The sequence below is a fragment of the Aulonocara stuartgranti genome (assembly GCF_965226115.1).
Source record: "Aulonocara stuartgranti genome assembly, chromosome: 14".
In the NCBI taxonomy this organism is placed as follows: Eukaryota; Metazoa; Chordata; class Actinopteri; order Cichliformes; family Cichlidae; genus Aulonocara; species Aulonocara stuartgranti.
In genome coordinates this window covers 16,977,038-17,004,217 of record NC_138950.1, presented here as the reverse complement: position 1 = coordinate 17,004,217, position 27,180 = coordinate 16,977,038, and the positions used below count along the sequence as shown (strand labels likewise).

The window sequence follows — 27,180 nt, the reverse complement described above, 5'->3', positions numbered from 1 at the left end:
GAGTGAGGGTCTTGGAACAGAGCACTCATGAGGATTCACAGAAAGGGAAGGTCAGCACTAAGTGGAGAGCATAAAGTGTTAAACATGCCCATCCATGGGCATGTTTAACACTTTATTTTGTGAGCACAAAGGAAGTTTTTCTCTTCAGTGAAACCTTCAAAAGTCAGCAGCAGTGAAGGGCCCACTCAAGTGCTTTCCATGTTCAGGTTATCACAAATGTGAAAAAGGCACTGGAAATACATTTATTTTCTGTAGCAGTCAAATTTGTGGCTTTTTCCCTGTAAAAGGGCCACTGAAGCATTAACCATTGCCTGTTTAAAGGCTGAATACATCCATTTACACTGAAGAGAATTCATCTTTTTTCATATATGGATCTACATTTTCTTATAAATGTGCAGAAGTGCATTTTCATAATTTTTTCCATGTGCATTCATCACCAACACAACCTCAATTAACCTCAATTTATTTAGGGCATGCTATAGACTACTTGCACTAGGGCATGTGACGTATTTCCGTTTCCAAATAGTACCGCTTGTGCGTTTCCGGTACGTTTGCTTATCTATCGGTAGCTATGCTAATGTCGCTTCAGAATGAGTATAAAAAGGAAAGTATTTAAAACAGAACATTTTCAAAAACAGGAGAAGAAATACTCCGAGCATTGCTGTGTCCCACTTTGTTCAGCTTCAGCCAAATTTAATGGCATACTAAGTTTTCATGCCTTTCCGACCCATTCCGACTTGAGAAGACAATGGCCGGTAAACATACGCCGGGATCATTTCACGATCACCTCTCACACCAGGGTCTGCTGCAGACACTTTGCCAGTGATCAACTCATAGAGCCAACAACCCTCGATGGTCGAAGGAGGCTTATTAAAGGTGCTGTACCAACACTTTTTGAGTGGAATGGCTATAAAGTTGAACCACCGCGGCGTAGTGTTTGGGAGAGAACGGAGCGACGCCCTGAACTAGTTCCTCCTGACGATCAAGAAGAGCAAAGTCTTACAAGAGATCATGACTACTGCTCAGTCCCTGAGCCGTCTGCATTGGACATATCTGCATCAGCTGCAGAAGACCTGTCCGAAGACGTGGAGACTCTGAGGAAGGAAATACAGGAGTTACGTGTCCAGCGAGAATTTGGGTTACAGCGTTTTGCTGGCTCCGACACTGACATCCGATTCTATACCAGGTACACCTAAGTTCTATTCAAGCTAACTGTTTAAAATATACCAAGGTCACCATCAGTTAAATTTCGAAAGTTTTTCCAGTCTTAATGAAAACAAAATAGATATTTACTTTTCATCTCTAATCTGTATGCTGGTTCGGTTAGTGACAAGGAACTATTCAAACAATCAGGCATTGCTGAGAAGTTGACTGAAGACATGGCAGTGATGGTAGATAAGGGCTTCCTAATCACTGATTGTTGTAAATGCAAAGTGTACTGCCCACCTTTTCTATCTAAGCAGAAGCAGATGCCAGCATACCAGGTTAAGGAGACGCAGGCCATAGCCAGACTCAGGGTACATGTGGAGCGAGTCATTAGGAGGATCAAACAGAACAAACTTTTTGATAGCATCATTACCATGTCACATGTTTATAATATCAACCAACTGTTTGCAGTGGCATGTATGCTGTCAAATTACCAGAACACAGCATTAGTTAAAAAATGGGTTAAGTGAGACAAGATGGATTTTTCCCAAGACACCAGTGCCAGTAACTTATGGAAAATGACCTGCAGCTGAGGCCACTACAGTTGCATTTCTTCCTTCTCAGCTGACAATACTTGATTACAGAACTGGTACTTGAGTGCTGATAGTTGAGTTTCAGTTATTGATAATTCAAATTCATTGCAAATGTTTAATGTTAATAATACTGTTTAATTATATTACTATATTACTATTCAGATTCAACAAAACTGTTTATCAAAATTATAAAGTAAATCACTAAATCGTTTTAAAATCATAAGTGACATTGAGCTTTTGGAACATCAAAAATACCATTTGTCATTTTCTACAGTTCAGTTGTGTTATTGTCTAAATGTATATCAGTATGCTAGGCATGGAGTTTTAAATACTTACCATGTAAATAAGTTCTGCACAAATTCAACGTTTTAATGTGTGTTTTTAAAAATTAAATTGATGCCATTGCTTAAATAACAGTTTATTGATGTCACATAAAGGTAACATGTAACAACAAAAGAATTCATGAAATATATTGAAAATAAAACATCAGTTATTTTGTTCCAGCCAGCCTGAAGGATCTGTTTTTCTTTTTGCTATGTTTTCACTGTTCATTTTTTCAAACAAAGGTATCTTGGCATATATATGTAAAAAAAGAAATAGTCTGCCTTTTCTCTGATTGCATTGTGCACATCTGTATCCATGTATATTCTTTGCACTAGGTAGTCCTCTTGTGCCCACACAACAAAGTCACACCACTGCATCCCACTGATGAGCAGTTGTCCTTGCACTTGCCAGTAATATGCGTGGCTCTTTTTTAGTTTAGGGGTACCACATTCCATCTGCACATATTTGCAGTCAATAAAGTTTTGTACATTGGGACATTTGAATTCGACGAAGCCAAACTGGGGGTATTCATTGGGGTCAAAAACAACACCATCAGGAGATGCAGCAAGCAATGGGGTGAATGACCAGACCACAGGGTGAGTAGTTAACATTCATTAGCCTACTATACTCTGCTGCTATTGCAGGCTCCATCTCAGTTCCTCTCCTCATGTCTGCTGTCTGCCTTGTTCCCTTCAATATACGCTCTGCTAGTGACTCGGCCGAGCTCTGGCCTCTGACGTGACACACCTCCCGAAACCTAGAGGCAGTCACTCTGGGCCTGCGGAGCTGATGCCACTCAGACGAAGAGCTTTGCTCACGTGTAGCTTCCTCTATTTTGTGAGCCATTTCCAGAGTTACAGACAAGCTTTTCAGATGCAGAAGCTCTTCTTCTGAGCACACAAACACACAATCTGATGGCAAGATGTCATACCCCTCCAGAGGCAAGTGCGGTGTTGGTGGTGCATCGCGGTGTAGTGTGATGTACCGGGTTGTCAAAACCGGCTGCTGATATGACAGAACACTGCCCTCCTGCACCAGCCCAAAGGCACTTTCCACAAGGGGCTTGTCAGGTCTCATGTTCATTGTGGTCACAAGTGGCCTGTCCTCAATATTAAATTTTGCATATGCCTCCGTTATTCTGAACAAGCAGGGATCTGGTAACGGACCCACCATGCCTCTGTAGAAGCCACTCCTAAAGAAAACATCAATGACAATAATGTAAGGAAGAAGGTTGTTATACTGAACAACAACTAAACTAAAAACTAAAAGGTGTAAAACAGTGGTGCATAAGTTAGAGACTGGGATGTATATGTACATGACTGAGTTAGCCGTCTTCAGAAAGTGTAATGTTGTATGTAAATTAATACCTATTCTGACACATGTATGTATGAAAAAAATAGCAACATACATTTGTAACACGTGAAACCAAATTTTACAAATCTAATTACCGTACTCCAGTCTGGGCCATCCTATTTGGTACCGGCTTAGTGAAGATCATGGAGTTGATGGGTCCTGGCTTCACACCCTAACAGAAGACACATTTACTATGGATGGTGTTGCTGTTCATATGTAAACATGGACTAATTCAAAAACTTTAACCTCATTTAAATTACCACTGTCCGTGGCTTGTGCCATTGCTGTTCAGATTCCGTGCAGCTATGCACAGGGGGGACAACCGGCACTCTGAGTTGTGAGTAGTGTGCTGTTTGGAAGAGCAGTGCCACTGTGTGATTGCACATAACAGCGCCTGCCACACAGGAGCACTGGCTATGTGTCAGTATCACCGGCGATGAATCCAGAAGCTTAATCTAAGAAGAAAGAACGAAAATTAAAAATGTAACATCTTCATGGAAGAGCCGAACAGGAACATAGTTCAGTGTTATGGTTACGCACCCTCCTGAATGCTTAGTGTTTCCTTCTCTCCCTATTAAAACAACTTAACCATGCTTGATAACTGTAATAACTTAGATTGTGTATATTTGCAGTATTAACTTGTTGTCAAATGTTTCTGATCACCCAAACACACGTTGATTTAACTATCTGACTAGTCAAATTAGGAGTGATAAAGCAGGGAGACAAGGAAAACATTCAAGTTGATGGGCCTTTAGGAATGAACTTAACTAATGCTTAAATGAACTGAACCCCACTGAACGGGGATTAACAACTTTACACAGCTTACTGCCTACACTTAGTCTGTGTGGTGCCTCACTCTTCCTCATTGACCTGTAGCACAGGGCTCTCACACCGACCTCCCCTGACAACCTGTCTTTATTGGACACTGAATAAAGATACAAGTACCATTAGCATTATTTCTGTATTACTCATTTCAGCATGTCTTAAACATATATATTTTACACTTAGCAAGAGTAGCATTAGGTAGTTAACTACCTCCATAGTTAGCCAACTACCTAACGCCATTATAACAGTGTCTAACTACAAAAGTGACATTAGTTAAGAAAACCTCAACTATAGTTTAGGACGACATAAAACACCGTTTAAGAAAACATGTAATGTAGAGAACTGACATCAAATGAAGGACATAGCGGAGTAACGTAGTGTTTGCATTTGACGTTAGCTAGCGTTTCTTTGTCGGTTAATTTACGTTTTCTTACCTTCGTAGTTGTGTATATATGATGCAGCATATAACTTAAATCCTTTATCTAATTTGCTGGCGGGGGTAGTCGTCACTCTGCAAATCCGATGAACATCGGTGATGTTCAATTTTGGGAGCTCTTGTAGGCAGCGAGTGTAGAACGTCGCCATGGTTTAACCGCACCGGAAGCACTGGGGCAGGACTACATAGAACGCGGAAGTGTTAGTGCAAGTAGTCCATTTCGTTGTTACAGTGAAATAATTGCGTGGCCTCATATTAGAAAGTACGTTGTTAATCATTTGCTTTATGACAACGACAGCAGTGGAGGAAGTAGCAGGGAGATAATAACATTTACAGTGCTGTGAAAAAGTATTCGCTTCCTTCCTGGCTTCTTAGTTTTATGCATATTTATCACACTTAAATGTGTCAGATCATCAAACAGATGCTAAAATTTAGGAAAACATAACCTGAATAAATACAAAGTGCAGCTTTGAAAGCATTATTTCATTTATTAAAGGACAAAAAAGCTCTTCGATCTTACTTGACCCTGTGTGAAAAAGCACTTCCCTCCTAAACCAGATAAGAACTCCAATCAAGATCTGTGATAATTGTGAGTTTGTCACATCACTGTGTAGGAATTGTTGCCCAATGTTCTTTGGAGATTTTTTTTTGAATTGCCGCCTCTGTGATGCCAAAAACAACCTGACCCATCAGGGCATGGACAGAACACCTCTGGTTTCATCTGGAAATACAAATCATTTGAGTCCCGCAAGTTGTTGTGCAGGATCTCTGCTGATGCTACTTGTTCTATTAACCTTCCCTAAAACGCTCAATAGGTCTGAGAACTTGACAGTTTGGAGGCCAAGTCAACAGCATCTTGGTATTTTGTATTTCTTTGTATTTCTTAGTTTTTGAAGTATAGCAGGATGAAATGTGACAATGAAAACTGCCATTTCCATAAGTTTGGTACACATCCAAGCTTTATTGTGTTTACACAGGTGCATCCACTTACAGGTATCCACAGGAGCTGTTGCAAATTCCACTTAAATCTTCTTACAACTGCCCTAATGCAAATTAGTGTTAGCTTAAAAATGCTGTTTAAGGGTTAAAGTAAAGTGCTACCCATTGCTTCAATTTTCACTACGGAGGGGAGAAAAAAAAAAAAAGTCAGAGAAAATGGAAAAGCTTTCACACATATTCCCTCTCTCTATCACACACACACACACACTACCCTGGAGCATTAACTGCCATTTTTAGCACATTGCAAGGGGGTGAGAAACTCATTTATCATCTTAATGCCATAAAAGAACCAAATCTCCATATGTTAACAAGCTGTAGGAGGCCAGCATGAATAAAAGATTCTTCTAAAAAGTTATTCCGGTCAACCTATTCAATCAAAACAAACCGCCTGCAGTAGTTCTTTCTGATGAGTTTGTTTCTGCGTAGTTCCCTCCTTTTTAAAGCTGAATAAATCACAACGATAAATAACGGCCAGTTTTAGCCCCACTAAACTAAAATTCGTGCTAAACATCTGAACCCAATTAGAGACACAGCCTCAGTGGATAATTTGATTACACAGTACGAGGAATACTTCAATCACTGCTACATGTTCAATTACTGAAATATAATATTTGCACATATCTCTGATGGGAAAGAAACTGAGAAATGTGAAATCATCATCATCTCTTCCTCTGAAGCTACAATACAGATCCATATTATATGAATGCTCCTCATGGCAGTCTGGGATATAATTTTAATGATTACGGACAGTCAGAAAAGCCCACATGGATGGCAAACTGAACTCTGAAAGGAGAATGTTATATTTGGATTTTAGTGACACTGAATAATACCATTCATACCATACCATTTCATCTAAATCCTAATCAGGAGCTCATTCAAACAAACCCTCACTGATGCGATAATGCAAAAGATGGTAAACCATTTATAGACTGATCAGCAAAGCACTACAAGACTTTAATCTGCTTAACAGATGCATTTCCATATCAGCCTGTGGTACGTACAGCTCAGTGAGACAAAGCTGTGGACACACAGAGTGCTGGCTGATAGGTGTCATTTCACATACAGCATTTTTGTTTTGTTTGTTTTTAAACAGCAAAGTGGAACATTTTCATTACACGGACAGCAAACACACTGATCACCCTAAAGTCTAGCTTCAAACACATCAAGAATAAATCTGAATCTTTCTTTTTTTTTTACCAATAAATAAAATTAAAAAAAAATTTATTGTATCACCAAAGACTTCCTTAAAGCTCGAGCCTGAAAAGCCTTTTCATGATGTGTATCACTGATCCAGACGCACATCCTTGCAGGAGATTGTGTTTAAGAAATGCCAGAAAATACCTGTTTCAGTAAACGAAATGAAACAAAAAAAATTTAGGATATATTCAAGCGTCTTTTTGAAATGTGATGCACAAACACTGGGCAAAAATCCAATTAATAGCAACTGAAAGATGTAGAACGAGAACCTCGGGAATAGAACCGTGAGCACAGGATCATTTTCCAGATAAAAAAAAACAAAACAAAAAAAACTCATAATGGAAAGACTCACTCTCTTGAGTTTACAAAAAGTAGATGTGGAAGAAAAGAAGGGGGTTTAAAATTGTTCTTTTAAGAGGACTATGCATATAAAGTGAGATCATGTATTCTGTCCCTTCATTTACATTTGTAAGTCTCTATTTCATAAAAGAAATTAAAGGTGGGAAAAAACACAGAATTAATGTAAGTCTACCATATCAACACTCTCCAGCTACAATAAATAATAACCTACCAATGTTTTTAAGAAAAGAAAAAGAAAGCACAAGTTAGAGTACCAAGAAATAGCTACTCCACTCAGGAAATGAGCAATTGGGAACTAGATCCTTGGTATGTGTTTGAATAAGCCCATATCGCTTGCAATTAATTTTGCTGCCTGTGGCAACAGCAAATACTGAGTTTGTCAGGGTCAAACACTAAGGTGGTGGGCTGAGAGCTTCAAGGCAAAATAACAGTGTATGTGCTATGCATGCATGTGGACATGTGCACACTTCTTCATAAGGCTGATTAGTTTCAGTTGTGTAGGACTGAACAGATCACCGATACATGACATCAGGCAGCTGCGGGCTAACCTTCTGTGTCATCCCTCATTTTAAATGTCAATATAGCAAGTCTCACTATTGACAACAGCTATATGTTGTGAATATATGTGTAAATAAAAAAAATAACAAATGAAACCAAAACAGACTTTACATAGATTCTCACAGATATGTGAGGAAGAAAAGGCATGAGAAACTCTGCTTCAGTATCTGGTGCAGCCAACTTGTGCCGCAGTAGCTGCTTATCAGTCCTGCACATCAATGTGGAAGAATTTTAACCCATTCGGATCAGAATGGTCAGAAATTTGATCAGAACACATTCATCTTTGAGATGGTTGGTTTCCACACATGAACTGCTCACTTCAGGACATTTAACAACATTTCTGCTGGCTTAAGGTCAGGACTTTGACTTGGTTGTTCTAAAACACCATTGTTATTTTTCTTTGGCAATACAACTGATGTGCTGAGGGTTACTGTCTTGCTGCAAAGCCTGCTGGTAAGATTCAGTTCACAGACATCATCCTTAGAATAGCTATAATATTTCAAAATGTCTTGCTCCATCAATCATGGGCAGCTATTCTTGCACAGTTGTGGCAAAATAAACCCAAACCATGATAATACTATGACAATGGCAGTTTTCATGCTGGAGTGCGGTCTTTGTTCCTTTTCTCCAAACATAAAGTTTCATATTAATTTCATCGGTTCATAAAACATTGTTCAAACAACTTTATGGATTCTTCCTGCGATCTTAAGCAAACTGCAGTCTTCACATACACACCAGTTTCTTTTGATCGTTGACTCATGAACATTAATCAATGTGCGAAGGTCTTTCGTCATTTTGGAGTCTTGAACTTCAATCTGTCTGACTGTGGATGGGTGAAATCTAAAGTCTTTAGAGACAGATTTGTAACATTTTCCAGTCTGATTAGCATTCATGACTGATTAGCATGAATTCCTCTTACTCTTACTTTCTAAAATGTGTTGGGATTTTGATTGTTCTTGAAATAAAAACATTGTGCTCATTCATAAATGATTACAACTTGAAATAAACCTGTAGGCCCGAGTAACAGGTTGTGATGTGATGTTTGTGAGCGGTTGGTTGAGGTTGTTGGTAGTCACTAGGTAAAACTGTTTGCAAGGAGATACATGGCACACTGAGCCTAAAATCTCTCTGCGATTGCTTTGGCCACTAGCAGATTGCTGCAGTCGCTTGTAGTTTGCATGGAAGACACTGAATTGCCTGCAAACCCGCTAACTATTCACAGGGGATTTTTTTCACGTTTGAAAAAGGGAACAACAAATCAGAGAATGTCTGCCTTCAAAAGTCGCACCTTTTCAAGCGCGTGATAGTGATAGAATAGTTTTTACTTCAATCGTCTCTGTTTGAGGGCTTAATTTAAAAAAAACTTTCATCATTCATATGTAAAAAAGTATAATATTGTAAATTCATTGTTTAATTGGGTTCTATGAGTTTTAGAACTAGTAATAAAATCTGCTGATGTCATATTTATGCAGACCATCCATCCATTCGCTTCCACTTATCCTTTTCAGGGTTGTGGGGGGCGCTGGAGCCTATCCCAGCTGTCATAGGGCGAGAGACAGGTTGCCAGTCTGTCGCAGGGCTAACACACAGGGACAGACAACCATTCTCGCTCACATTCACTCCCGCATGCACACCTATGTCCAATTTGGATTAACCAATTAACCTATCCCCACTAACTGCATGTCTTTGGACGGCGGGAGGAAGCCAGAGTACCCATGCAAACACGGGGTGAACATGCAAACTCCACACAGAAAGACCCCGATGGTGGAATTGAACTCAGGACCTTAGCAACAGTGCTAACCACCGAGCCACCAGGCTGGCTATTTATGCAGACAAACAGCAAATCTCAAACTCAGAGAACAGGACAGTTGTGTAGGACTGAATAGAAAATGATGCCTTCTTCTCCTTGGTGTGTGTTTCTCTTGCTAATTAAGCCACACACAACTACTTCTGCAGAGTTTGTGATAAGACAAACTCAGGGAGAAATAAAATATATATGTAAATTTGTGGACGCATTTCACAAACCAGCAAAAACAGACTGGCTGTATAAAGACCAGGAGCAGGAAAAAGAGCAGATGCAAAGGACGCACACAGTATGTTGGATGATTTGGTCAATGGGAGGACAATGCAAAGCTTTGATTAACAAGCAGATGAAGAAGCAGAAGAAAATATGGACATAGCTTCTGGGATGGCAAAAGTAAGGGAATGCATCAGATTGTTAACTCTGTATTCTTTCCAATGGGCACCAGCAAAAATGTCAACCTGTAAATTTTGGTTGTATGACAGTCTATAAGAAAAGCTCTCACTGCTCATGTGATCTATGACCTCCAGTTACTCAATCATAAGTTTCAATTATTACAGTGTGATGCGTAGTTTGGATTTTATGCTCTCTATTAAAGCCAAAAAAGGGTGACAAGGGCGGGAACGCTTTACCGTGCACCTAATAAGTGACTGACAAGTTGCAGTTTCTCAGTTTTCTGATCAAACATCAAAATGGGAAGACGCTAAGTTTCTTTTACTTGCAGTCTGATTGTCAGATACAAAAGAGCCTGCAAATGATTTCGTTTAAATGATGGCACAGATCTTCCCAACTTCAATAATCAATCTGAATCAAAAGTTAAACATCACAGATTGCAAGAAATTTGTTATTATACCCATTTATCTTCAATAAAATGAAGAACCTTTTTTGGATTTGTGGATTCTCCCCCCACTGCAGTTAAGGTTCATCGTTGTGCCCACTTATTCATGTGTTTGCACTACTTCAGAAACTCAGAGGGGTGTGAGGTTATTAACAAGCGTGTCTCTCGGTTCTGTGTAACCATAGCAACCTCCGGTCACCTGTTCGATGAGGTCAGCTACCAGTATTACAGAGAAAATACCATAAAAACTGAGCTTTGTTTGAGGCTGTGTGTGATGTGTTTGTGTGTGTGCATCCTGTGCGTGCGCTAAGGAGTTAGATTAGATTTCCCGCTTGTGGTTACCAAACAGAGGAGGCCAAGCTGCTGAATCAAGTGTCTATTCAGCCTCATTACTGACTGTGTGAAAAGAGGAAGAGTACAGGAGCTGATGAATAAGCAGAGGGAGAGGAGAGAGGGAAGCAAATTAGAGGGCAAAACTGAGGAGTCAATTGAGCTGTGGCATCACACTCCATCCCTCTTCCAGACGCTCTCAAATGAAATCTTCAGGTCATGCTTGTTGCCATCATTAAGACTGTGTTGCTATGGCGATGTCTGCAGTCAGTCCTCTCGCCAGCTTCAGATTGTTTCAAAGTGACAGAGGGAAGGAGAGCGAGAGAGATGCTACAAGGCACGGAGAAATGTAGAAGCTCGGAGAAGAACAGTGTGATCACATATCAAATACACGCAGGAAACACAGGAATGAATTTGTTTTGAAGGGTAATAAAATTAGCTTTTTGCAGGATTTACACTCACGTTACTCTGGTTACTCGAGCTATAATCAATTTATTCACCGCAGAGCAGTCTTATGATTTTAAGTTTTGTTGCAGTTTTTTGTTTCACATTTTGTCGTTTGTACATCTAGTACCCTGTGTTTCATCATCTTTATCTGACGTTGTTTGTTTATGCATCTCTTTTTTATGTCTGTGTTATAGTAACATCCTGTTTAATTTGGTAACAACTTTTTGTGCATCTTTTACTTCTCGTCTTTACCTTTTAGCCATCTGTGTAATTTCCCACCCAGATCTATTAGGTTTCCCTTGGATCTGGGTTCCCACTTCATTCATCTGCTTTTATAATTTTTCAGGTTTTGTTAAAAATCACAGTAACCATCTTTCCTTCGAATAGTTCCTTTAAGCGTCCCATGATGTTGTTGGCTATTTTACTAATTATTGACGCAAAGCAGAAACAAAACAGATCAGACAGGCGTGCTCAGTTAACTCTTCCCAATTTCAGTCTAGGTATTAAAGTATGTAGTCATTTACAACTTACAACACACTGTTACAACACACACTAAGACACACATATGATTAAATTGGTTAAATAAACAAACCGTTTCTCCCATGTGTAAACACTGCAGATCTCCACTCCCACTCGCAAAAATAATGAATTAATTTAAAAAGACAAAAAAAAAAAGACAAAAAAAAAAAAACCCACAAGGAGAAAAACACACACACACACACACACACACACACACACACACACACACACACACACACCAGGCAAGTCAATGACCTTTTTCACAGTGGACTGACAATCACAGAGATTGATGACTTAACAACCAGAACGGTGGAGATTTGAAATGCTCATTTTATCAAATCTGTTACGGGAGTATTTAGTAATATCTTAATAATAACTGTTACTGACCAAGACATCACGTGACATATAAAACAGCGGAGCAGAACACCATTGAGCTCATCAAGTTAGGGTGGAAATGCATAAAACAAGGCTAATGCAGTAATGCAGTGCTCCGGGCAATTTGCTGTGTGTCTTCCCCTCTTTCCCTGCTTCCTCAACTGTTCCTATCATAATAAAAGGTGCAAAAACCCAATAATGATAAACATTCAAAAACAGTGAAGAAAAGTGGATTAGAAAGAAAAAAGCAAAATGTAAACGTTTATGCCACACTTGCAATATTTTGCCATGCACAGACAACATCAGTATTGATTTCTTCAGCTGTTGGAAATAAAAAAAAATGTAATATCACTGTAGAAATAATTCCAAAAACTTTTCCTTTAACTTTAAGCTATCAGTGTGAGGCTGTTCCTGATTATCAGATTGATGATATCTCAATTAAAGCTTTGAATCAAAAAGCAAACCTCCTGCAGTGAGCATGTTCTTATCATCATATCACTTTCCTCAAAGGTGATCATTAAATCGTATCATGTGAACTGAGAAAAAGATCCCAGAATCCTTTCCAACGTTAAGCTTCTAGCCTACATGAACTATTACAGCAGGAGTGTTTAACCCTTCATCAAAACACAATCCGAGGTTGCTTTTCACATAACATGGGTAACATGACACTGACAAGATACCAAGCTGCTTCTGTTTCCTCCTCTCTGATGCAGGGTCAATTGGTGCCATTCCAATCTCTAACTTGCAGCTATTTATCTTCTTCTTCATCTCTCTCTCTCTCTCAGCTCCCTCTGTAAATATATTACCAGTCCTTTGTGCGTTTGCTCCGCTTATTGATCGTCTAGAGTCCAGATGCCTGATGTTTCAGAGAGACAGTGTGAGCTCATCCCTCAAATATTACTGACATTTGCCTTACTCCAGAAATGCTGTCCTAACATGGATAATGGCAAACGGAAAGCACAGTTACAATTTAACCACTAAAGTACTATGCATACAAGAAGTGTTTAAAAATAGAGCTCCTTCCTTCCTTTCCTGGGTTAGATTTGAAATCTCTGAGTACGGACTTATTTCTTTCCTGTAACTTTCTGTGTTACAGGAAAGAAATAATATTGTGTTTGGAGGAAAGAGAAAATGGCAACTGCACTCTTCATCCTGTTGTTTTTTTATTTTATTTGGTACTTTACAATTTACGGCACTTCTCATGTGTAAATGAGTGAACACCATCAATAGCTGCCTGGAGAGCTCGTCATAAAAATGATTCTGAATGATACTGGGCCTGCCCCCTGCATCGCTACGACAGACGACTTTTCTTTTTTCCTTCCAGCACGGTCATTCATAACAACTATAACGCATTTGATTTTCAATACAGTCAGACAGCACGTCAAAGAGAATATGGGTCCTTCTATAAAGCTGTTGAGGACTAATGCTGTGTACTTGAAAAGGTTGCAAGAAATCAGATAAATGCACCTTTATGACTTGAGAAGCTCTACAGCCAACTCCTCATCTTAGCTTTGGTTGCACTGGTTCCTACTTGTTCTTACAAGTAGCATCTAATGTAGCTGCTGCTAGCAGCAGACCAAGCAGGGTCTTTTTTAGTCAGGTGCCTATACGGAGAAGCCAAATGCCTTCGTTCAAAAGTTTTATGGTCAGACGAGACAAAGACTGAGCCATTTGGTTATAACGAGGTATATTTAGAGCATGGTGGTGGTAGCATCATACACGGTTCTGTTTTGTTTCCAGTGGTACTGGTATATTGAGGATAAATTAATAAAGGAGGAGGACTACCCCAAATTCTCAATGTTTGACCACTTTCTAAGCAGAGTGGTCAAACATTGAGTCAGAATTATGCCAGAAGTTTTTTTTTATTTCTTCTAAAAGCATCTGATGAAGTTGCAACTTGCTAAAGTCATTAAACATGTTTGCTGTACATTCATTCCACACTGGAAAAAGAACAGTTCAAAGAAATCATTAAAAGCCCAAAGATTACTATTCATTCATTCATTCATTCATGTCCACAATAAGTGGGTAGTGGTGCAATGGATCACGGTTGATCCGTAATCAAACCAATCCCACTCCACGGTTCGGTACGCACGTGACCCGAAGATTCAAAAAAGAAGAAAAAGGTCTGCGTATGGTGTGCGTGGTCAGTCTGTCAAGCGATAGCTAAGTGGAGGAGCAGAGGAGTTTGCGGTATCTAAGCAGCCCTTTGCCGCCCAATCCGACCGGGCTAAAGCTATTACAAAAGCTATTGGGGTGTTTAGCTGCAGATGGGAGGTCGTATTCAGTTGTGCAAAACAAGGGGTTTAAACTAGTCAACGCGTTAGTTGACACATTGACGCCGTGCAGCCCCACGCACGGGGCGATCCATGGTAACTAGTTAACGGAGATTTGCCGCGTAATGCAGTTATGGCATTAACGTCATTAGATTTATGCTGACAGCACTAGTTTAAACTATGATGAAGGTGCTTGAACCACGCTATGACATCCCGTCGCGCGTCCACTTCAGTGACAAGATCGCTCCCAGCATGTATGAGCAGGAAAAGTTTAAAGCTATGGCTGATCTGTCCCACCATCTTCTGTTGCCCTAACTACAAATGGGTGGACCTCCAGGGCAACGGAAAGCTACGTGACCGTGACCTCTCATTATATCACAGCATAGTGGTAGATAGAAAGCCCTGTACTGCCCTATATTGCACCTTAATTTGTTTTTATATAATTGCGTGGAATAAGTCTTGAGCTGAATGTTTTTTAATAGGTAAAAAAATACTTAAATAAGTAAACGGCGAGTAAAATTTTTGTCTTCTTCTTTTTTTCCCCCTGCTGATCCGAAAATTGATCCGATCCGTGACGAAAAAAACAAAACATCATCAGATCCGAACCATGAGACTTTTGATCCGTTGCACCACTATAAGTGGGTGTACACTTGTGATCACAACCGTAAATCAGCTTATGATGCTATAACACTAATCCTGAAAATCTAAAATATTCAATCTCAGAACTCAGTTTAAATGAATATGTCCTACACTCTGTGCTGCAAGAAAACACTGGTCATGTTATCTCTTTGGTTACCGCTCACTGTAGAGCACATAACCTCATTATGTCTCTGCTAACAAACCATTTCCTTCTCTCCAAGAGCCTCCCTTTGCCCTGCAACATCTTCCAAGATGATACGTCAGGGTTATAAAGAATTAATATGGTAATGATATGGTCACTTTGAAACTAATGCAGATCAGACCACTAACCCTGCACGGCATCGCTGATCTGGCTCTACAGTCGAGGACAGAAGGCACTCAGACTGATTTATCCCTGTGTGAATACGTTATCTTACCACCTTTGACCTCCATTGTCTCTTAATGTGTCCCTATTCTTGGTTGCGATAGTCCGCATTACAATAACCTCACTTTCATAGAGATCTTATTATTCAACAGTAAAAAGCCATGTCTTTGGAGGCTATAGCACCACATTATCTCAGCTCAGACATAATGAGGGAGATGTAAGAGAAAAGGAAACAGAGTGAAAAAAGAGAGAAACACAAAGAAAAAGACAGCTGAGGGAGAACAAAGAGAATACAGAAAGCTGGGGGAACTTACACAACACTTTCAAATTCTGGTTGAGGGTGGAGGAGCCTTGGCAAACAGCACTCCGAGGGTGGGAACAGACCAAAAACTGACTAACTAGAAATAGTAACACTCACAGGCTGCAATTAAAACAAGCATCTCCAGTGCTGTGAGTTGAGGACTTTTAAGATTCAGGGGAAGGATGCTCTTTACAAATTGGAGGCTGAGATGTCAGAGGGTGCAAACGCATAAGTGGCTGGAAAAACAGACTCAGAAATGTTGTCAAATAACCTCTCAAGTATCAGTGTTAAAGGGCAGATTCTCTGCATCCAAGTGCAGATAAGCGTCTACTGCTTTATTGTGTTTCTGAGGTGCATATAACAACTGTACCACTCGTCCTTACTGTTATATTGTAGGGATAACATTCCCAGCACATCACAAAATATGTATAAAAAAAATGCCAATGTGAACACTGACAGAATAGACCGAGTCCCTCTGTTTACATAAATTTCAGCTAATGAGTTTGAGTCTGGCGTTATGATTAGGGCTGAACGATTATGGAAAATAATCTAATTGCGATTTTTTGCCCCAATATTGCGATTGCGATGCGATATGCGATTATTTTTTAAGGTCTTTGTCTTCTGTATTATTAAACAAAGACAAGCAATACATCATATAGTATGGCCAATACTATATTACATTAATTTTAAACTGTTCTTTCCTGGAAGACAGACCTCTGTTATGATGACATGAGGTGATGCATGAATTGATGACTGACATTTTTATTTAACTTCTTCAATCACAACAGTATATTTGAACATACACAATAGTTTATTTTTAGCTTACAAACATCTGAGCATAAAGTGCTGACAAGGAACCCTGGTGTAAACATTAAAATGAAAGTCAGTACAATGTGCAGATTGCAGAAATATACATAAAAAAAATCAGTGGCTTTACCACACTCAGTTTTTCGACATCTGTGAACTACTAGACAGTCATTCAATTAAAAAATAATATTAAATAAATAAAACTAATAAATAAAAAATACACACATCTTACTGATCTCTGCAGTCAGTAACATTACACATAAAGTGCAAACATAATAGCAATTGTATAAACACACACACAAACACGCCTTTAAAGTTTAAAGGCGTGAAATTGGACGGTCTAGTTCTGATTAGCGTCACCGCTGTCTCGGTGGAGTTTAATAAACTCGGCCGTCTGCTTCTTGCTATCTAAAATATAACCAGACACTGGTGTAAATTCTCGACTGTCTCATACTTCTGTTTAATAAGTTTTCTGTTTGACGTTTAGTCAGCTGTGTGAAAACCAAGGAGGAACCCACCCGGGGGATTAATAAAGTTTTATTTTATCTAATCTAATAACTTTAATCTCAGCCAAACCGATTTACTCACGAACAAACAAAACACTGAAAAAAGCCCAACAATAACATTTTTAGGTTGTCTAAGTGACTTATATATTACGTTTAACCCGAGCAGCGAAACTCCGCGGTGATCTGAAAATGATGTGCCGGGAGTTGTGCCGTTCTCGGCCGCATCAGTAACCCTCGAGCTCCCGGCTAGCTGTCGAGCTGGTGGGTAGCAGACGCCTCTGAAAACGTCGAAGCACTTTTGCAAATATGGGATATCTTGATAAACCGAGCAGATATTTGATGTTTACACAACTACTTTCTCGCCTGAAAATATGTTAAAAGTTTATTTTGTGACCCAGAAAGATTAGTATGAGTAATTTTAAAACTTAGTAGCGGCCGCCATTGCTGGAAACTGGAGTTTGGCTGGGCTATGGTAGTAATTTGGACAGCCTTCGGCGCGTCGCTGTGACGTAATCGGTCTACAAATGCGGCCTCAGGAGGATGCAGCCCATGAATTTGGACATGTCCAGAGTATAATCGCAGCCTTTGCGGTTAGAAAATTGCACTTGATCATGTCGCGATATTATCGCAAATGCGATATATCGTTCAGCCCTAGTTATGATTCATGCAAAACTCTCCAGCCAGGAGATGTAAGAGAAAACAAACATTTAAAGGCCCTTCGCTGGTGTTCTGCTAGCTTTGCATCAGTTTTAACATCACTTTGCTATCTGTGATAAAATATTCACCACCGCTTTTGCATGGTCAATAATGAACCTCGATGCTAAGAGTTGTTTACTAGTGGAGCACCACTTCAAGGTCTTACACCAGGCTGTCTGTCTTAAATGGTTTTAATGGACAGATGAGGAAGGCATGTTAAGTGCACTAGGATCAATCATTCTTCAGGCCTGGCACACAGTCGCTGCTCAGGATTCCTCCCAGAGTCCAAACACTTTGTGGCTTCCTGTGTCATCTAAGTATGGCTTGAATATATTCTCCCTGTGGTGAATGGCGTGGTTGGGATGGTCTTCAACTTTCCCAACTAGGTGTGTTCAGTGGTCATCCATAATGTGCTCCATTTTTGCAACAGGATAGCACATACAGATAATGGAAGGATTGGTAATCTTGAGATTTACTTCTATTCCCAACAACCCAGACACCTGAAAAGCCAAGTGCTAAAAAAAAACCCAGCCTGAAATTGTTTTGGTTTTTTTTCCTTTTTGAGCTCTGTGTCTAACAGCTGGTTAGTGCAGCTTTCTGAACTCTTAAAAACTGAGCAGATCAGCTACTTTCCTTCTTGTCTTTTCAAATACAAGTGGATGCAATTAAAATGGGTGCTAGTAGTAAAGTACAGTAAGGAGAGAGGCATGGATAATCCAATCCATGCCTCAGTTTAAAAATCAGCAATTAAACCATTCAGATAATGAGAAGGAAACATTAGCACTGATTTAGGGTGTAAAATCCTTTGCATTTATGATGAATCACTGCTGCTAATTGCTACATGAATAAAATCCATCATTTATGTCCAAGATGCTGAACAGTAAGCACTGGCCATCCTCTCCAAAGCTATACACACTTGACATGTAATGAATAAAAGGTTAAAAAGAAAATGCTGAGGGATTTTCCCAGCATGTCAAAGTCAATTTTACGACTGTTTTTGTAACCGTCTTTGTTTAACGGATCGGGTTGTGACTGGTAGTTTCAGGATCTGCTAGTTGGGTCTCCAACTAGCCAGGACTTTCCCTGGACCAAGCATCTCCCTTCAATTTGACTGACTTTCTGAGTATTATTTAATAAAATCACTCAGTTAATTTAATGCTGCTGTTTGGACGACCTTTTTTTTTAAATGGCTTGACCAAGCCATGAAAACAGTAACAATGAACTGCACGTAGCCTACGATGGAAAACAATGTCGAGCTGCAAAAACTGGTCTTATATTTGACAAGTTTCAATTCAATTGATGTTTAAACTAAATGGGTAAATACTTTTATTAAAGCAGCATACATGCAGCTTGTCACACAGCATAAAGAGGCACGAGAAATTAGAAGGAAAGCAAGCAAACACATCCATGTGCCAAAGCACAGTAGAATCAAGCTCTGCTCAGCATCAGCCGAGCTAAACACCTTCTGTAAACATGAACTGTAATCTATTATCAGCTCGTGAACACACTTTAACATTCAGCAGCAGTGAAGCGAGCAGCAGACCATATGAATGGTGGCTTTCAGTTTCCACAGCGGGCGGTAATGCGTTACTAGAAAACACACAATCTCTGAAAGCTACTGATTATCATCCATAACAACCACAATGTCTCAGTGTCACAAACCCTAATGTGGATTAAAAAGGTGCTTTAAAAACACCTGAATACTCCCAACTGAAAATAACTGCATGCCTCACTGTATCCTAGAAATTTCACACTCTCCCGGGACTAACAGAGTGTGGAGGACGTGGATGCAACTGTGTAGGAAAAGTAATGAACGCTGACCTTTTGTTATATATTCTGCCTCACTGATCAAAAAATGAGAAGCTGTGCCCAACAGCCAGTGCGACAAGCTAAAACAAATAATGCAATCATTTAATTGTGAATGGAAAAATCAATAATGTTTCTAAATTTAAATTTGCAGCTTCTCTTCCTGCATTAGAGGAATGCACTCATGAGAACATATGGGCTTAATACACATTATGACACAGATGATTACAGAATCCATCATCATTTGTGAAACTTCTATTCTACGCAGCTGCAGAAAACCGTCCACACAAACACATAATTAACTACAAACAAAAAAGCACACAAACAGCATACGGCAATTCCCCTGAGGTAATTTTCTGTGCTTCATTCAGAGGGGTGGATAAACTGAGATATGGGATAATGTGTAATGCAGGGGCGAAAGTAACACCGCAAAGAGGCTACATGCATGACAATATGTGTGTGCGTATGAATGTAGGATCTACGCCTGTGGAGTTCTTGAGGAAACATCTCGGGCAGTGAAAGTTTGCAGCAAGCAGAAGGGGAAGAAGAGGAGGGATTCGGGGTTGTGAAGCTGGCCAAGCGCGCAGCTCCTGGGGAGATGTGAAATGTTTTTGAAGCCATGGTGGAAGCACAAATAGATTAATAGATCTCTATTAAAACAAACAAAAGTAAATAATCTTACATATTATATAGTACTTCATCAGTAGCAGCAGACTGGATAAAAAAAAAAAATATGGCAGTGTTTTTCCTCTCTCTCTCTTTCAATATAACGCACAACCCACTACTCCCATTTAAATGCTTAGGCCGCTTTATTAGGTACACCTTGCCCTTACTTTTACTTTCAGAAATGCCTTAATTCTTCAAAGCAGATTAAATGAGCTGCTGGAAACAGTGATCAGAGATTTTGCTCCATGTTGACATAAGAGCATCACATAGTTCCTGCAGATTTTTTTTTTGGCTGCACACCCATGATGTGATTCTCTCCCAAAGCTGCACTATTGGATTCGGATCTGGTGACTGTGGAGGCCATCTGAGTGCAGCGCAGTGAAGTCATTATCATGTCCAAGAAACCAATTTTAGATTGTTTAACCTTTGCGACATGGTGTGTTATTCTGTTGGAAGCAGTGATCAGATGATGGGTTCACTGTGGTCACCAAGTGATGGACATGGTAGCAGCAATGATCGGACACTAGTAGAGTTTAAACACTGCTCAACTGGTACTAAAGACAATATCCCCACACCTTTACACCACTACAGGGCCAGAACCGTTGACATAGGGCACAATGGATTTATGCTTTCATGCTGTTTAAATTCTAATCCAACCATCTGAATGTTGCTGGAGAACCTGAGACACAAAAGACCAGGCAACATTTTTCCATTTTTGATGAGCCCGTGCAAATTGTTGCCTCAATTTCCTGTTTTTAGGTGTCACTAGTGGCACCCAGTGTATTCTTCTGATACTGTAGCCCATCTGCCTCAAGATTTGACATCTTCTGCATTCAGAGATGTTTTCCTGCATGCCTGGGTTGTAACAGGTGGTTATTTGAGTTACTGCTACCTTTCTGTCAGCTTGAAACACTCTGGCCATTCTCCTCTGACATCAACAAGATATTTTCACACAGAACTGCCGCTCACTGGATAAACACCCGTTTTTATGTGGGGGGAAAAGCAACAGAAGTTAAGAGTCAAGATTCTTGGATGAGTAGCAAAATACTTGTGCTAGAAGAGGATAAGAAAAGGACAGACTCGCCTATTATGCATCAGCAAGGAGGTAAAGTTTGATTTGATGGGAGGAACCTTCAGAAGCAGAACTGATTCATCTTACCACGGGGGAGGAAAAAAAAAATCAGTGAATATCAGCAAGACTTTCCATTTTCGATACAGCAGTGAATGAGCGTAGGTCTTGCATGCATTAGATTTCACAATGAAATGCCACTGTGCAATTACTTTTGATGACACACTCCAGCAGAAGCAGGGAAATGTCAAAATCACAATTAGAACCACAGCAGCCAAAACAAAAAAAATGATGTTTTCACACAGGCACGCACAACCACACTCACACACATATACACATGCAGACCTTATAATGCACAGATAAACGATGAAATTGGAAAAAACAATTGTGTTCCCACCAGGATGAATTGAATCTCTTTTTTGAGATTAGTTTCTCATTAGGTCAACGTTTCAGTTTTACTAAGACTGTGGCTTCTGATCATGAAATAGCAAAACAAATCCATTTCACATCATAAGATTAGCATCTATTATCATGGAAATGTTATTAGTTATTTTAGTGCTAATCATTTAGGGATCCCACCAGCTATTATATGAAGACTTAGCCAGGGACAATGTCCAAAACTCTGAGCCAGCAGATATCCACGCCAGCACATCATGTTTAACGTGACGGGCATTTTTATGAATGCAGATTAATTTAAAAAGCTGCTCCAACACTAAACTGTTGTCAGAAGGTGGTTTTGAAATTGAATTTCATAAATGTTTTCCTTCCTTTGTGGAGAATTTTTATCCAGTGCCTGTTTAAAGAGATTAAGTGCTCCTTCTTCTATCAGCTGTTCCCTTTAGGGGTGGCCACAGTGGATCATCTGCCCACATCTCACCCTATGCAAAGCATCCACATTTGCCACAGCAACCTTCCTTCACTATATGCATGAACCTCTGTGGTCTTCCTCTTTTTTCTCACGCCTAGCAGATCAGTCTTCAACATCCTACTTATCATACTACTTATTAAATTTAGTCATGCCTCAGGTCCCAGAAACAGATAATGTAAGGAAATGTAACAAGAAACACTGATGTAGGGAAATTACTGCTAAACCAAAGCAGTAATATGTAATATGTAAATATATGCACAAAAACACACAGGGTATAAAAATCCTACTCAGCAAACGAATGAGCGTCCTGAATGTACGTTCCAGGTTATTTCAGTCGCCGTCAGTGGTCACAGTGCAACGGGTAGAAAGTACAGAACATAACGACCTACCTGTAATGAACAACCCTGACATTTACATCAATCGTTGATTGATGTACGGTTCTTTAGCATTTATCACAAAGGCGCACACACGGCTCTGATTTCATTCACAGTCATTTCAGTCAGGAAATGACCTGCAGGAGAATTTGTATCATAAATGCAACACCTTTCCTCATTGCTGCTCCGCTCAGTGCGTCCATCTGCACGCTCAGGATAGATAAAGGGCCCATCTGATGCCTGCCGCTGCAAGCACATAGATATATTTGCAGGCGGGAGGGGAGGCAGGGAATAAGTGAGGAGGAAAGGAACATTATTAGTAGGAGGTGTCACTAGCATGAGTAACATCCCCCTTGTGTGAACAAGGGTCAAGATCAATGCCCTGATATAAAATGAGAGAAGAAGAGGTGATGAGAGATTGTGGAGCAAAAAGACAGCAGGAACGATGGATTGAGTATCCAGCACAGACTGAACAAAAGCAATGTAAAGAGGGGCACAAATGGGCAAAGAGACAGCAGAGAAACTGGGAAGTATGAAATATGGTTAACAGCAGCTGAAAAGGAAAATGTAGCAGTAAAGAGTGATGGAGACAGAAAGCAGAAAAACTGAGAAAAATGGAGAAACGGGAAGGTAAGAGATTTCACCGTGAGGGTATAAATGCCCCAAAAGCAGAGAGAGGACGGATTGGTGGAGCGCTTTGAAACATTTTCAAGGTCCTCTGACTTCTACTGAAGTCTCCAGTCTGCACACAGCCTTTCTTGCTCTTTCTGACAAATTTTTCTTTATTTCCTCAATTTCTTTTAAACGACACAGTCATTTTTCTTCTCTTTGTTCAGCGGATTCTGCGACGATTATCCTGCTTTTGGCTGCCGTCGTACATTAGACGGCAAACTGTGACTTTTGGCTTTCTTCTCTTTCTCCTTTCCATTAAAAGCTTCTCGGACTCATTACTGAATCACTGCAGTATTAAACATTGATGTTATCATTAAACAGTGATAGGTGAAAACAAGGGGTCAGTCGTAGTAACCTCGGCTGAATGAATCAAGAAATCAAGTCATGGCGAATCACTCTTTCTGGAAATAAGGGAGCAACAAATCGATGGGTAAAGAAAGAAATTAAAACCAACACAACATTTAGTGATTTGTTAAGGTTGTTTTTAAGCCTTCAAAGCTAGATTGAGATCTGAGGATGGTTTTGCACAAGCGGTCTCTACCTAGCCCTGTGGTCGGGCGTATCGTGTGTCTCTGGACTGGTATATTCTCCATTTCTTTTGATGGTTATTTCCCCATTAATGTTAGTTTACATCAGTGTGGTTGGTACTGCACATGGCCTTATCCTTTTACTTTGTTGTAGGCCCCTTTTTTAAATCATTAAACTTGCTCTAGTGGTGGCATCTCTTATTTTATGATTTTGGGCGGTAGGTAACAAATGGTAAATGGTAAATGGCCTGTATTTATATAGCGCTTTACTAGTCCCTAAGGACCCCAAAGCGCTTTACATATCCAGTCATCCACCCATTCACGCACACATTCACACACTGGTGATGGCAAGCTACATTGTAGCCACAGCCACCCTGGGGGGCACTGACAGAGGCGAGGCTGCCGGACACTGGCGCCACCGGGCCCTCTGACCACCACCAGTAGGCAACGGGTGAAGTGTCTTGCCCAAGGACACAACGACCAAGACTGTCCAAGCCGGGGCTCGAACCGGCAACCTTCCGATTACAAGGTGAACTCCCAATTCTTGAGCCACGATCGCCCCAAGTTTAACAAGTGAGAAATAAAACTGTGGATATGATTAATAAAAACCCATTCAAATTCTGGATAAATTAGGACTTTGGTTAAAAGAATATAAGTTATAGTTTCACCTGAATGGAAACTCCTAAGGCAGTCGAGTCCCATCAGAACAAAAGTACAGTATTTCTGAGGCAAGAGTTACCCTGAGTATGTCATTTTAAAGAGCTAAACACTAGAAAACAGAACAGAAAAAAGAGCCTTACTCTCATCTGGGTTGGGTGAGGCAAGGATGGCGCTGTGCTTCCTCTTCACCTCTTCAACTTTCTCTGCCAGCGATTCGATAAAACCCCGGATCTCTTCCACCTGTCAAGAGAGCGAGACACAAAAAGGTGCTTTAGATCTGCTCCGTAGCAGGAAGCACCTGTGACTCACCTGGCAGATGCTGTGAAGACCACAAATATGAAAGTTTTTCCAAGTTCATCCAGCCTCAGTCATCATTTCTCCATGCAAAACTGGACGATTCTCTTATTTATACCCTGTTTAATTCTGACACAGATTTCAAGATCTGGCTTGTTTGTACTACAGACTGATAAGTGAGCTAGGAAAAGTTTTCCCAGTAACCCGCTGCTGCCTCCTACGTATCTTACAGATACACGAGTGCTATCGACAGCAAATAAATGGAAATGAATGCCTTTAACCCAGTCATTAAGCACACTGACAAAAACTGATCCTTGAAGTGCATCATATTCATCTCCTCCTTTGAAGTCCACTGAGGTTCAGGACTGATATTCTACCCCTTCACCTCTCGCCTATACTTCCTGCTGCCTGGCAGCCAGCTGTGCTGTCTCTGGCTCTCGGTGACAGCCGGAAAATCAGCGGGTCACATCTGTCAGTGACTTCATCAATCTTTACTTTCATCTCAGTCCATCAAACTGCTGATCATTTTCTCCTCCTTTACACCTGCTCTGCTACAGGCCAGCCTATCCCATGTCATTCCGGTCATTTCCTTGCACATCTCTCTGGCTTGGCTTTTTAACTCTAATTCCACTTTTCCTCTGTCAGTTTTCACAGCTCTACTACAAACCTGAGATTTCCCCTTCTCAGCCCCGGTGATTATTCGCCAGTTATCTCTTTTATTACTTCACGGCTAGACTACTGCAATTCCCTCTATGCTGGCCTAGATCGTTCCTGTCTACATCGCCTTCAACTGGTGCAGAACGCTGCCGCTCGCCTGTTGACCGGTTCAAAAAAAAGAGACCACATCACTCCGGTTCTCTGCTCTCTCCACTGGCTCCCAGTTGCCTTTAGGATTGATTTTAAAATCTTATTGCTGGCTTTTAAGGTTTTAAATGGCACTGCACCTTCTTACCTGTCAGAACTCCTTAGTACTTATCGCCCCAGGAGATCTTTGAGGTCAGCCGACCTGATGCTTTTAGATGTTCCCAGGTATAAATTAAAGACAAAGGGAGAGAGGGCGTTTGCTGTGGCTGCACCCAGACTGTGGAACAGTTTACCTCCTCACGTCAGACTCTCCAAAAGCCTAGAAACTTTTAAAACCGCTCTTAAAACTCACCTCTTTTCATTGGCTTTTAGAAAGGTTTAATTTATTTGTTTTATATATTTTTATTTTATTTTTATCAGCGAGGTGTTATTACGAAATTGTGTTCTATTGTATTTTTATCTGTATTTACTGTACAGCACTTTGGTCAGCCTTGGTTGTTTTTAAATGTGCTCTATAAATAAACTTGACTTGACTTGACTTTAATTGGCTTCTGATTGGCTCTGTTTTTTAATAACATAATTGGCTCTGAAAGACAACTGGGAGAGAGACCAGACACCGTGGGTGGGTCGCTTAGGTGAATGCAGAGTTAAACGTCATGGGGGAAAGAGAGCAAAAGTTAAAGATGTAAGAGAGTGAGAAAGGACTGGAGAAAGGAAGGACGCCAAAGAGAGTAGAAGATGAAACCACTTTAAGCTGCCTCGGTTTAGAAATCACACGTTAGTGAGTCATGGCACATCTCTCTGCTCTTATAAGGCATCAGATAAATTTTATTGGTATGAGAGAAAAACATGATCAGATGAGGCTAAAAAGCCCACAGATGTGTAAAAACAAACTGATACACGTACTTTGAGGGTAGTTTTGCAACTGCTTGTGACTTTTTGACCGAAGACATTTGTTATTATTCTCTGTGTCTTGTACAAATGTCATGTTAAGCAGCCTTAATCCCAGCTGGATATTGCAGTAATTCATTAGTTTTAAGTTATTCTAGTGTAAAAGTCTCATTTTTATCTGGTAAGGAGAATGATTAGGAGCCTCGAGGCCACAGCGAGTCTTTCTTGCTTTGGCTCACTTCATTCTTGCATCATCAGGTGAAGCATAAATGGGCTCTGTTGCACAATGTAAGAAAAGTAAGACATTTTTTGACAAATAGCTGAAGATGAGGATCTTTTCTCTGCCTTTTCTTTTTTAGCTCACTGTTAGGCACTTATTTTCTTCGAATTATCCATATTTAAAAACATTTTTTTCAAAATTGTTCATAATTTCAAATATTAGCCTCATCTACTATCCATCTTTAGATCTTCAAATTAAACTCTTTCTACAGCATCACAATTTAGATTTAGTTGCGTCTTAGAGTAGTGTTTGCATCCATCTAAACGATCTGATACTCAGACAATGCCAAAGCAGATTAAAGCCTCAACATATTGCATACAAATGTATTCACACACTTGCTGTTGTGAATACATAAGAAATGATTACTTTATAGCAGGAGTCTAATGATTCACATACTGTGCAAGTCTTGAGCCACCCATCACGTCTCTATGTTTCTTTAGTAGAATGAGAAATAGGAGAAGCATGCAAACATATATGGAAACACAGAACATAAAGCAAAACAATTCAGCTAAACTTGAGTTGTATTACATAAGAGCTTACTCATAATCAAGTAGCTCTTCACCTTCCTAAAAGTCATTCCAA

The 27,180-nt window shown here is 40.1% G+C and overlaps 2 protein-coding genes across 3 annotated transcripts in view; both read right to left on the bottom strand.

The window, feature by feature from the left end:
* LOC309687189 (syntaxin-1A-like) overlaps positions 1–27,180 on the bottom strand; it is a 101,095-nt gene that overhangs the window by 31,815 nt on the left and 42,100 nt on the right. The window contains exon 3 of the mRNA XM_082501959.1: positions 24,470–24,569. Within this exon, the coding sequence (XP_082358085.1) occupies positions 24,470–24,569 (100 nt within the window). The remainder of the gene's footprint in view (positions 1–24,469; positions 24,570–27,180) is intronic.
* On the bottom strand, positions 1,464–4,891 carry LOC309687815 (uncharacterized protein). Of its 2 annotated transcripts, XM_082503018.1 has the most exons (5): positions 4,676–4,891; positions 4,250–4,341; positions 3,677–3,871; positions 3,512–3,588; positions 1,464–3,255 (listed from the first exon to the last, which is right to left on the bottom strand). In XM_082503018.1, the coding sequence occupies exons 1-5, from the start codon at positions 4,824–4,826 to the stop codon at positions 2,616–2,618; spliced, it is 1,155 nt and encodes a 384-aa protein (XP_082359144.1). In that variant the 5' UTR covers positions 4,827–4,891; the 3' UTR covers positions 1,464–2,615. The 2 variants fall into 2 exon arrangements, with proteins under 2 accessions (XP_082359144.1, XP_082359145.1); XM_082503019.1 differs by lacking the exon at positions 4,250–4,341.